The sequence below is a fragment of the Phyllostomus hastatus genome, unplaced genomic scaffold (genome assembly GCF_019186645.2).
Source record: "Phyllostomus hastatus isolate PE091 unplaced genomic scaffold, TTU_PhHast_1.1 phas_contig_196, whole genome shotgun sequence".
Taxonomy (NCBI): domain Eukaryota; kingdom Metazoa; phylum Chordata; class Mammalia; order Chiroptera; family Phyllostomidae; genus Phyllostomus; species Phyllostomus hastatus.
In genome coordinates, this window is record NW_025333709.1 from 12,116,036 (window position 1) to 12,129,403 (window position 13,368).

At 45.6% G+C, this 13,368-nt stretch overlaps 1 protein-coding gene across 2 annotated transcripts in view; it reads right to left on the bottom strand.

The window, feature by feature from the left end:
• Nucleotides 1-2,035: 2,035 nt before the first annotated feature.
• The window catches only part of ADGRA3 (adhesion G protein-coupled receptor A3), a 106,306-nt gene continuing 94,973 nt past the window's right edge, over nt 2,036-13,368 (bottom strand). For both annotated transcript variants that reach the window (XM_045834602.1, XM_045834601.1), the window contains exons 17-19: nt 7,211-7,356; nt 3,796-3,891; nt 2,036-3,644 (exon numbers count right to left, since the gene is read on the bottom strand). In XM_045834602.1, coding sequence (XP_045690558.1) covers nt 2,402-3,644; nt 3,796-3,891; nt 7,211-7,356 — 1,485 coding nt within the window. In that variant the 3' untranslated portion in view covers nt 2,036-2,401. The remainder of the gene's footprint in view (nt 3,645-3,795; nt 3,892-7,210; nt 7,357-13,368) is intronic.

Sequence of the window (13,368 nt, forward strand, 5' to 3'; positions counted from 1 at the left end):
TATGAAGTTAAAACTCAACAATGCCACTGGGATGAGAACGAAGTTTAGAAAATCACAGCGAATAAACACTGAAGAGCACCCACGGGCGCCTCCAGAGAAACAGCCTCCTGGAAACGGTCCTGGCCCCAGCTGCAGCGTGGCCTGCCGGCACATCCAGCTCATCAGACTTTGGACCTCAGTTGCCAAAGATTTTAAATGAGGAAAATGCATACACCAATCTCTAAGAAAACAGAAACATCTCTTAGGAGTTTATGATTCTTTTTGAAAAACAGAGAAACCTCAACCAGCAACAAACCCTAAATCATAAACGACAAAGACACAGGGGATGCAACGTGTTACCCACCTCCTGCAGGCGAACGCCACAGTGTGATTCAATCACACGCTAAGACCACAACACATAAGGTCCTCACTCACCACTTTGTATGCTCTGAGTATCAAAACACTCTGAATATTTTGTGGACTCTTCATTGCATTCCAAATATTTGATTTTGTCCCCAGGCCACCACCCCCTGGCCCAAGCTTCAATTCCTTCTGTTACCTACAGGAAGTTATGTTTAAATTAGCACAAGTGCTTACTGAATGGTGAACATTCTCAGGAAGGGAAATTCATTACTCCCCATGGAGAGGTAAGAAAAAAAAAAGAGAAAGACATTCTCTCCCTATGTAGTATTGGCTTATGGGTCAGAGAAACAGGTTAAACATTGGAAAAATGAATGAATTGCAAAATTACAGAGCAAACTTAAATAGCAATAAAAATAATTACTCACTCCACTTCTTATTAGTTTATCCTTGTCATTTCTAAACATCATCCTGTACATATGCATCAACTCACTAGGAGACCCTGGGCCAGGCAGTGATTCAATGTCAAGGGCACATCTATCCATCTGGAGGCCTTGCTCCCCCCACCAAAAAGAATGCCTCTAACACCTGATGAAAGTCTTAACTAGAGCTCCCAGTTTTATTACTGCAAAGTAAAATGATTTACTTCTTCCTAATGCAGTAACCACGGAAAAGAACATTTGTACTCTATCGGGTGATCTCGTGGTGTCTGTGATAACTACTGTGTGAAAATAAGCAGACCAGATTTTGAGGCTTACCCAGGTACGCTCGACTCTGAGCATTGCTTTGATGTAAACGTTTAAATCTGATCTTACTTAAACCTTCAGACTGCTGTCAAAATGGATACACACACAATGCAATGTACATGAGGTATTCCAGAGTGTATACTTGGAACTATATAATTTTATTAACCAGTTTCACCCCAATAAGTTAAAAAAACACACCCAGACCAAAGCTGTGCTGATCTTTTCAGACACGTCTTGCGTGTCTGAGGGACTGAATGCCGAAGGTGTCGGGGCAGGCCCTGTCTCACCCTCAGGGGCCCCAGGACCGGGCCTGGCCAGACTGGCACTGCGGACAGAAAAGAACTGTGGCACATGTACGCAGATGACCAGTGTTAACTTTTGGATTAGACCTGCTTTGACCTTTGCAACAGAATTTAAAAATCAGTACTTTAGCATGAACCGAACGAACTTCCTCTCTTTAAGAACAAATGAATAGCCAACGTAAGAGCAGTGCTGAAGAATCCAGGAATAAGTGAATGTGAACTTTACATGGTAGCTCTTCATTTACATTAAAAAATAATGTGCTGGGGGGGAAAAGATTAAATAAGAAAGTTAAACCCCAAAATAAACCACTGAAAAGCTACAGGAGTGGTAAAAATAGTATCAATAGGATCTAATTGATACGGGAAAAGTAAAGAAATTTAGGAAGAGCTTTTCAAGCATTTACATTTTCAAAAAGCATTCTGTGATGCTTTAATAAGCATCTTATTTAAAAAACTTGTAGCATTTAAAATTATATTTATAAAATACATCAATCCAAGAACCCTTGATTTATATGTCATAATCAGGGAGCTAATCATGTAAAAACCTGATAACTGACTTATGAGTACATCTCATTAAACTATCCCAATGTATAAACATCAGTGAAATAGAACTAGATGCTTCCACTGTAACACATAAAAAACATAAGATTGACACAATGACAAACACCTATTTATTGTATTAAATACAAGTCTGAAATGTTAAGTCGCTATTACAGATTTCAAAACATCGCGTTTCAGATTCCCAAAATGGTCTGCTGGTGCTTTGACAACTAAAACAATGCTTTAGGGGTTCTCCTTCTTCCTTTTTTTAATTCATAAAAACGGCAACAACGGGGAGATAGAAAATAAGTAAAACCCACAACTTTGAAGTTTACTCAAAACTCTCTTGAGTCCCTAAGGGGGCTGTAAACAGTTTGTTCTGACGTGTTCATAGCTTAAAGGAATGTGACCACAGAGCACCGCAGAGGGCACCGCACGGGGCTCTGCCCGGGCCGCCCGCCACCGCCACACTGGCTACACAGTCGTTTCGTGTTTCCACAACCCAGTCCTCACGTTGCCAGTGCCGTCCGCACCCAGCAAGGCCCCGTCCTGCCCGTTGCTTTTGATTGGTCCGTTCTGAATGGCCAAGTTGAGGCCATAAGACTTCTGCTGACTTTCGGGTTCCACTGCAGCTGGCTTCCGTACGGCATCCTTTTTGCTACTGGCTGAAACTGGCTTTTCCACGTTTCTGCTGCTTTTGGGGAGCGTGCTACACGCATCGCTGCTGTCCTGTTGGGGCGGGTTGTACTGCCTCTCTCTGAAGGCCAAGTACGCCCTCCGACTCCTCGCGTGGCCCTCGCTGGCGCCCGGCCGACTTTTCGGTGCGCCGTTCTGCACGCTGCCTTCCACGCTCGTGGGCACGTCGTAGGCGTATTCTCGGAGGACCGTCAGCCGGCTCGCCCGGTGTCCTTTACTCCTGTTCTTATGGTGGCGGCTCGGGTGCACGTTCGCGCGAAACTGAACTTCGAGCGGCGCCACGTGCATCTTAATGTCGTTGTCCATCGAGTGTTCCGTCAGACTGTTGTCCAGCTGAGGCGTGGCGTTCAAAGGGAGAGAATTGGTATGGCACTGGGCGGCCGCGGCCTGCAGGTTGGTCAGTTTGCAGCCCTGGGAGGAATTTTTGAAGCTCGACGCACTCTTGTTGGTGCACGAAGACTCCGCGCTGCTGTTGGTGCACTTCGGGGCCTCGCCGTTCGTCCCGGCGGCGTTGGGAGGCTGCACGTTGACCTGCACCGAGTACGAGCTCCGGCCTGGGCAGCACGTCATGATCCACGCAAGTCTGACGTCCTCCCGATTGACACAGTGGTGAACCACGACGAACGCACTGAGGCTCAGACACGTGGCTCCGAAAAAGAAGCTGAAAACCAAGTCCAGAGGGTAATACAAAGAGACGGCCAAGGCCCCAAACATCCACAAAGTGACATACAGGAGCAAAGTGAGGCTGGCCCCCAGAAGCTGAGCACGGAAAGTGTGCTCGTTCTCCAGCGCCGACGTGGAAATCAGAGACAAAGACAAGGAATCCTGCTGGTTGACTTCGCCATTTTCGGTGGCCGCCAGCCTCTGTTGCTCCTCGGTGGGCTCCTTCAGCTCGTACTTGCGCTCAGGGTGTCTTTTCAGCTGAATAAATATGCTCAGGAAGTACATACAGTTTACAAAAGTGATGAAGCTGGCGGGCCCGTAGAAGGCTCCCAAGGAGGGTTCCCACGCCATCCAGCAACTACGAGAGATAGAGAGAAAACGGTGAGCCAGCTCAGAGGCTACGTAGGTCAACAGGCCGTTTATGGAGCTGCAGGACGCTTTACTGCCTGCAAAAAGGTTACAAGGGAAGCAACTGGGTCAGGCACACACAGAGAATGCCAACTACTCACTAAGGCGCACTTGGCCGACTGCCGTAATTCTTGATGTTTGCTGCCGCTGTTATGCCACAAACAATGATGGGTATACCGCCTCCAATCAGGTAAAACCTAGCAGGGGAAATAAAAGAACAACTCACTGTCCACTTAGTTACCGTGTGTGCATCTCCTTACCGCAAAAGAGTATTCCGTAAAGATTATTATTCCTATTCCAGTAGTAACTGGAAGGTTAGCTTTCAGAGGCTGCTGTTTTAGCAAACACGTTTTTTAAATTTTTATTAAATTTTTGTTTCGATTTCTTTTTTTTCCCCCAAAGCACAAGGTCTACCAAGTTTCCAAGCTGAGGAAAGCTGGTCCTCTTCTGCCACCCTGTGGACAAGCAAAGTAACACTCAGCTCCAGCAGGTAGGGTTTTAGCTGATACTTTTTCTTTTAGGGGGAACTTGTTTTTTTGTTTTTGATTTTTTTTTTTTGGATTTACTTGAACTGGAAAGTTAGTTCATTACAAAATGGACTTTCAGATCCCACTGTGCCATAGTCCAGACAAAATACATAATGACACAGTAATTACTATTAATGTTCAGCTAAGCATGCATTTATTCCCAGTCAGCTGAGATACCAGGATCCCGGCAGCCTCCCACAGAGCTGCACCTCCCCGGCCCCTTTCCCACGGACTTGCTGAGAAAAGCAAGACAAATGAGGGGGCGCTAAGCATGGAGGGAGACAGAGTGGTGGCTGGTCCTAGGTACAAAAACTTCTTTTTCTGGCTTTTTCTTTGAGCTCTCTGAAAAGAGAAAGAGGCAACTTTGCACCCTGGCTGGGTCCGCTGGGTCTGGCTGGAATCTTAATTCTGCATTTGCTACTTCTTGGGGCATAGCCCAAATCCTGAACTGGCTGGATAAAGGCAGTATTCAAATACATTTTTTCCATAGATTGTTTCTTAGTCATGTTCACAGGTACTGAAATTCTTAAATGTGGTATTAATTAGTGTTGCTGAAAAAAAGACTGTGAATTATGCTATAAAACCATAACCCTGTCTTCTATTTCACACATTGAGGGAGGTTAACGTCCGCGACCCTTCCTGCTAAACTGCTTCCCGTGGGCTTCTTCCAGAGGTGTCGTTTCCCAAATTAACCTCAGGTTCTGCATCTCTTTCTGCCCCTCTTACCTCTCCCACTGCCAGGACCTCCTGTTAGCAATTAACCCTCATTTGGCAGCTTAGAAATCTTCTCCACTGCCTCTTAACTTTCAGCCTAGACTCTGTCCGAGTTTTCTCCTCTCTTCTGAACTTTGCCTTGACCTACCACCTTCTTACTCTCTCCCTTCTGTGACAAACTGCTGGAAATAATACCATCCTCTGCTTCACCTTCATCACCTTATTGTGAGGCTGTTTCCACATAGTGCTACTGAAATTGCCCTCCATGGGGATAAGGGAGACACAGGCTCCCTCTGCCCACCCTCTAGGGGCCAGGTTGCTGGGGCTTCCGCAAGTTCAAGGTCATGGGATGAAGGACATCCTAGAGGGAGTAGCTTGTACTGTCTTAAAGCTAGAAGGGGTACTTGTGGGTCTCTCAGGGACTGCATAGGGTTTGGGGTCCAAGCCGTGTTTTACTTAACCGTTTGTGTTTTTTTCTGAGAACCCGACAGACAGGAACAGCTGCCTGAGGACAGGATTCCCAAGTCTCTTAGCCAAACACCATCTCCCAGTTCTTACAGTGCAAGTCACCGACATGCCAAGTCTCTCACACTCTATAATCTGAGTCCGGCCAGGCACCGCTGCTGCCCCTTGTTGTTCCGCTTGGATCTTAAATGTTCTCCTGCGAGTGTTATTTTTTATAATCAGAATATTTTTTAAATTTTATTTCATCTCATTTTTAATTAAATTTATTGGGGTGACCCTATGCAATGAGATTATGTAGGTTTCGAGTGTACATTTCTATGATTCATGGTTCTCCCGTTTATTTTCCATGGCCCAACTACTAGACACACACACACAGCCCAGGAACCATTCTTCTCTTAACCACCGCTCCCTGGGGACCTTGTTCACGGGACCACACATAGACGGCTCCTGTCCCATCTACAGTATGTCCAGCTCGTCTTCTCTGCTGAGCACCAGGCTTCCAAAAACGTCACCTTTCCCCGAGACGGCAGCACTGAGCCTACTTCCCCTGTGCCTACCCATCCCCCTGCCATTTACTTTTCTTGTAGGATCTTCTCACTGGTTAGAAGCACCTTCGGCTGAGGCCACCCAGCTCCCTGGAGCAGACAGTCCACAGGCAGCTTCGTATTTCTCTCCCTCACTCACCTCTTCAATCCAGGTGGCCGTCAACCCCGGAGAAGCTGCCCCAAGTCTCCCGAACATGTGCGCCTCTATTCTCTATGCCACTGTTCTGGTTTCAGCCCTCATGGGGCTCCCAAATGCCCTCAGTGGAGTTCTTTACTCTCAGGCATCCCAATTCACTGTCCAGGCCAAGGCATGGCTGTCCTTCTAAAAAGCCACCTAGTCGGGTTATAATCCCTTAGAGTTAAAATTCTTCAAGCGCTGCCCCCATTTTAACTCCCACGGGTCTGAAAGTCTGCCCTCACCCTGAATTCATGCTACTGTGTGTCTTACGTCTTCCACCTCCGTTCCAGCCAAAGTGCATTTCTCAAAGTTCCTCAGCTCACCACGCAATCCTGTATTAAAATCCTGCCATGTCTACCCTTTGCTCTCAGCACCCGCGGAGGTTTGTGCCAGAGGTCAAACGATGAGCCACAGGCCCCCGCCTCCCATTGACGGCTGCTTTGTTTGCACTTTCAAGAAACGTATCTCCCCTAGTTCTTCAACTGTCATTGGTCAGTTCTTCACACACCTGTCTCCGTCTCCTCAAAGACTAAACTCCTCCAGGAAGGGAGGGTTTCTTTAAGGCACGCTCATATTCAGCATTCGATAAACTCAGAGACATTCACCAATTTTTACTCCTCAAGCACCGTAACCCCCTGACAATTTCTGAGTGATAATGGGTAAAAAAGGGCCTAACTCCAAAACTATTTTATCTTTTGCAGAGAATAGTAAAACTCATGCATAACTGAGCAGATTAAAATCTACGACTTGACCCGGGAAAATAAAGACAGCTGACGTTTTCACAGAGCCTAGTCTACAGTCGGCACCTTCTCCACTGCTCTACGGGTTAACTCGTTTCTTCTCGCAGCCCCTCTGTCAGGGAGAATCATTCCCACGGTACAGAGAGAGAAAGGCACACGGAGGGTCAGAACTTCAAGGAGGACTCCCGGCTGGAAGAGATGTAGCCAGTATTCAAAGCCAGGAAGCCCAGCGTCCAAGTCCACTCTTTTACTTCCCAAAATCCCCTCCGGAGTCAGCAGTTTTGTTACCACGATGCTTCAGTAAATGTGAGAGGTAATGTGATGCACGACACAGAGCTACTAGGCACCTGAGCATTGGTCGGGGTGGAGGGGGCAGTTCGTCAGGATCCTGGCATCTTTTGGCTTTCTTCGTGACTTGCTTGTAGATATTTCGGGCTGTCACCCCCACCCACAGCACTGTGGCAAGAGTGGAGTAATGCAGAAGTATTCCAACCTGGAAAGAAGATTAAAAAAAAAAACCATAAACGAAAAAAGGCGAGTAAAAATTCTCCTTTTCCATCACCAAGTGTAGTAGCTGCTAGTAAGGTTTATCACCAAGATTGATGAGTAACTTTCAAACAGTAGATTCAAAACCAGCAGGAAGGTATATTCTAATGATAAACTCCTTTGCCTGCTAATGAACAAAGTACCGTAACCAACAAATAAGAGAGGACTGTGTCTTCTAAAAGCAAACCAACAGTTGCATTTAGGAGGCCCACAGACTACAACTGATACCAAGATGACCCTCAATACACCACGGAACTGGCTCCTGGACAACAATGAACCACAGGCACGTTTCTCAGCCATGCAACACTGTACCTTAGAGTTCAGCTTCTAAACCCCATTTTAAGGAGTAACATGCAGGGCAAGGTAACGAACTAGAAGGCAAAAGTTACGGCACACAAAATAAGCTTTAGCGTAAGAGACCCGAGTTCTAACTCAGAGCTTTCATGTACAACAGTGGTAAGAGGGCAACATCACATCCTGGTGGTTAGGAGGCAGAGACCTGGAGTCAGAAAGTTCTGCCTGTCCCACCCCTCACCTGCTATGGCACCTTAGCACACCTACTAAAACCTCGAGCATTGTTCTCCTCATCGGTAAACTGCGAGTAACACGAAAGTCCTGCGAGGTTCCGTTCAGTACTATAAAGCATTCAGCACACTGCCTGGTACATGAAAAGCAATTGGTAAAAAAGATGTAGGTTTTTATTACAATTTATTAGGAGTGTGAACAGTGGGGGGATTCTGAAAACCACCTCTAGGGTTGTTGTAGGGGTTGAATGGGCAGCATCTGGAACATAGTAAGTGTTCAATAAATAGTGAATAACTTTAACACATGTAAATGATTACACTAACGGAGCTTCTTTGAGAGGGCTGACCTGTGTTTGAAACAAGCCTAGTTAAGAAGACCATTCTAGATGAAGGTGTAGGCGAGGCTAAGAGAGCTTTAAAATCCATTTTTTTAAAAAATAAACGTACGTCTCATTGAAGCATTAAGGACATAATTCAGCTTTCTTATCTGACTAATTACTTCCTATCTCTTTGATCATTTCTTATGTAATTATTATAGGTAAAATCCTATTAATAACAATCTCCAAGAAAAAGCTTTTCATTCTAAAAGGATGGCTCTCCAATCTCAAGAAAATCAACCTGACAGACATTATCAAACCTAGGTTAATAACAGTAGCATTTAGTCACAGCTCAAAGTTCACTTTAATTAGAACCAGTCTGCAGGTGAAACTGGGCGACAGGAAGGCGCAAGTGCTATTGCTCGGGACAAAAATTGAGGGAGGTCATTGTCCTTGCAAGGACCCCGAAGCGCTGAGAGGGCAGATTCGGAGGGCTGGAAGGAGGAAAGTTGAGTCACATTCTTCTCAGGGAGAGAAGTGGCTGGCTGGCTCCCGTGCATTTCCCTGACTGCACCGTAAAAGCAGAATTTACAGACAGAAGTGGAACAAAAGGCAGAAATAACACGTCGCATTATCTGGAGTCGCCCCGAATGCTGCACGTAAAAATAGTGTGAGTGGATTTGGCTCCTAGGAACAGAAACAGCCGAGACAAAGTGCTGACACTGACTGAAAATGTCAGGCTCCACTACCGCTGGTGTTTTTTCCTTTGATGCCCAGGTCAAAAGAATGAGACAGGGCTGTAAAGTAAACAGGTTTAAAAATAGAAGTTAAAAACATTTCCAACCCAGGAGGCGCGAGATAGAAAATGCGTTTTATTGATGTGTAACTGACATGCAATACTGTATTAGGGTTGGGTGTACATCATAGTGATCTGGTATTTATATACATTACCAAGTGATCCCCATAATAAGTCTGGTTATCACCATCTACCATAGGAAGTTGTGATCGTACTGACTTTACTGCTCATTCTGTATATGACACCCCTGTGATTGATTTATTTTTATAACTGGAAGTGTATACTTCTTCATCCCCTGCCCCTACTCTGACTGCCCCTAAATCCCTCCCCTCTCTGGTAACTACCGCTGTCCCCAAAATTCCAAAAGTCTGTATGGAACTGTAGAAGACACCTCGAGAAAGAGGAGCAAAACTGGGGGTAGCATGCACCCTGATTTCAGACTATACCCTACAGGGCTAGAGTAATCACTGCCATTTGGTAAGATGGTAACTAGGATGAAAACCGACACATAAATCAATGGAACTGAACAGAGCACCAGGAAGAAATTCAGTCTATATGGTCAATTAATCTATGACAAAAAAAGGCAAAAATACACTATGGGGTCAAGACCATCTCTTCTACAAGGGGTGTTAGGAACACTGAACAGCTACATGCAAAAGAATGAAACTGGGTCATTATCTTAAACCACACACAAAACTTCAAAATGGACTGCAGACCTGAATGTAAGACCTGAACCCACAAACCTCCTAAGAGAAAAGGCTGCACACAGTGTGGCATCGATCTCAGCAACCAGCCTCCCCAGGCGAGAGCACCAATGACACGACACCAAACTCAAAAGCCTTTGCCCAGGGAAGGACCCCAGCAGCACAGAAGGCAACCCATGGAATGGGAGACAGAATCTGCAGAGCCTGCATCCAATCTGGGGTTCATTTCCAAACTACGTAAAGCACTTACACTATGTAATATGTATACATAAACAACTGTAAAAAATGGGCAAAGGACTTGAACTGATATTTCTCCAATGAAAATAGGCCGATGGCCCACGGGAAAAGATGCTCGACATCGCTGATCATCAGGAAAATGTAAATCAAAAACACAGTGAGATGCCATTTCACACCTGTGAAAACAGCTATTATCAAAGAGACAAAACAAACAAACAACAAACAAGAGAACAAGTGCTACTGAGGATGTGGAGAAAGGAAACCTTCATGCACTGTCGGTGGGAATGCAGACTGCTGCAGCCACTGTGGGAAACCACCACAGGACCCAACATTCCACTCCTGGGTATTTATCCAAAGAAAATGAAAACATGAATTTGAAGAGATTTGGACACCCTGTGTCCACTTCAGCATTATTTAGAACCGCCAAGATATGGAAGCAACCCAAGTGTCCATCAACCAGTAAACAGAGAAAGATTTGTCTGTGTATGTGTGTGTGTGAACAGTATTGCATTCTAGTAATTGAAATGTACACAATGTGATACATAGAATATTACTCAGCCATAGAAAAGAGCGGAAATCTTGCCATCTGCCGCAACATGGACAGAGCTACCGGTAAGTAAAATCAGTCATGCAGAGAAAGACAAATACTGTATGGTTTCACTTACATGTGGAATCTAAAAAATAAAACAAACAAACAAAACAGAAACAGGCTCACAGATACAGGAGAATTTTCGTGTTTTAGATCTAAGAGGGAAAACTCAACCTTAAATTTTGAAGTGTTTCCTAAGGCAATTCAAAGTTTCCAGAGAATTGTTCTCACTTAAAAGACACTGAAGCCTTTCAATTAAACAATTGCCAACAGTGGAATTTTAGGGGGCTGATGTCATCAGCCACATAAGCAAATCACCAAATATCCCACAAGAACCAGAGTAAAGGAGGAAGTTAGATGTCGTACAGAGGGTATTCCTATATTTTGGAATGAGATACTGCCTATTGTATTAGCGATCAGATACTTGAGCTACACTTCAAATACAACTTCCTTATCACAGTCTTTGCCAAATAAATCAGAAATACATGTGGAAAGTTTATAAATGGTTTGGCAATAGTTAGTCTCATTCACAGGGCATGTAAATAATTCATCAAATGCAAGAGATTATTACTTAAGTCACCTACCTTGGGACATAGATTTCCAAAGCTGAAAATGGATATAAATTAATTATCCTAAAGGACTGTGTTTTCCATATAGGTCTGTAACCATAAACTCTCCTCTACTGGCAACCATAAATTATAGCAATTGTATTTTTAACCATCAAAAAACGTAAGATAGTGCAGGATGCATAGCAAGTGTGCAAAATATGATTTCTAATAGTCATATGACCACATATGAATGCATACAAAACTAAAATACTAACAGCTGCCTCTACTGAATGCCTGATACGTGCCCCAAAATGTATTAGATAGTTTTGTGTGTGCTTCCACTCTATCTTCCTAGCATCATCATTCAGTTAGTGTTGATAACCTCAAGTTACGGACAAGGAGACTGAGGCTGAAAGAAGTTGTCCTCTGCCAGAGGTCACATGGTTGGCGGCAGGACCACAACTCAGAACATCAGCCTCCTTTAATCTGGTTATTGTGGAGTATTTGGTAATTTCCTTATGTGGCTGATGACATCAGACGCCGAAAATTCCAGTATCGGTAACAACTGTTTAACCAAACGGCTTCGGTATCTTTGGTTTCCCAAGCCCACGCCCCTTCGATTAGCCACGCTGGTCCTCACTGAGGAGTGACGCCCAGCGATGGGGCGCGAGGGATGCTCCGAGCCAGAGACTGCCGTTCACATCATGCCTCTGCCGCCAACGGGCCCAGCGACTGGGGGCGAGTGAGTTCAGTCTGTTAGATGCCACTTCTGTACTTACATGAGGAACAAGTGCATTCTGGGGTTAATATGCATGTTAAGATAACACGTTTGCAGTCATTGGCAAGTAGAAAGCGCACACTGTTCCCTGATTGAACTTTCCCCAGCGCACCTCGCATGCCGCTGCGGCAGTCTGCGAGATAACAGATAGAAGAGGACACCTCGGAAGGTCAGCTGGTACTATATTTAGTTGATGAAATCATGGAGTGGTAGAGCCACAAGGTCACTAAGATGAGATCCAGCCAAATCCCTTCGCTGCATAGCTACGGAAACCAGGGACCAGAAAATTAACGACCAAGCAATTCTTTGGCGGCGCATCATGACCGGGACCCCAGATCCCTTCCGACCCGGAGTCCATAGCCCCTGCACCTGTGTCGTCCCTCCCTCGGCTCCTTTGGTGAAAGAGAGTGAAAAGTTCTAGAAAACACCCAAGGGAACCACCTGGGAGGACTGACTTAAGAACTGCAGTGGGAAACACGTGGCTGGTGGCTCCTTTCATCACCTCACCCAGTCACCGTGGGGAGAACACTACGCCAGGCCCTGGGTGCACTGTTCATAAAATACGGGAGTTGTTCTACAACGGAGACAAGAAAGACGAGACCACACCGATTACGGGCATGTAGAAAACTGTGTGTAAAACAGGTGCACTTCGGGGTTCAGTCCCAGAGACGGGAGAACCTTCCTGACCACTTCCCCAGCCCAACCCATTATTTTAGATCCGAATGCTGAGCCCCCATGAGGTCAAGTGACTCGCGCTGCTGTGAGTCGTGTCTGAGTCAGAAGTAACAAGGTGACGCCCTATCTTTTGCAGGAGGCGAGGACATGGTGAAAACTGAAGGAAAGGACGGGGCACACACGTGAAGACTCCCACTTTGCCTTTTCACGTCGATCTTTAACAAACGGGCATTTGTTCCAGCCCCTGAAAACTCCCCGCGGTTCTCCTTTCCTTCCTAGAAAGGGTACAAAATACCATTCAGGACAATGCGAGGCAGCCATCTTTACAACGGTTTTTTTCTACTCAAGGCCTCAGTGAAATGCACCCGTGTGCCTCCCTGAAGAAGTCAATGAATATTTTCCGATACAACTGAGACTATTACCGCCGTGGTGTGCTGAGTACTCTCCTAATCGTTTATGCTCCACATGGCTCCAGGGGTGAACGATTTCTACTGTTTGCAAACAGAGGCCTTTTTGTCCATTCACCCACAAATATTTGCTAAACACCTCCTCAGTCAGGTCCCGTGCTGACCCTTAAATCAAATCAATGTAATTCCTGCCCCTGCAGAGCTGGGAGCCCAGAGACAATAAGCAAGTAAACACCAATCAGTTACAAAGTTTTGTAGGCACCGTGGAATTTTAATAAGACCACAGGATAATGAGGGGACATGAAGGGCAGTATCTCTGGAACAGTACCAGTGAGCTGGGGCCCATAAGTGGGCGTCAGCGGTGTGAAGAGGGGAGAACCAGAA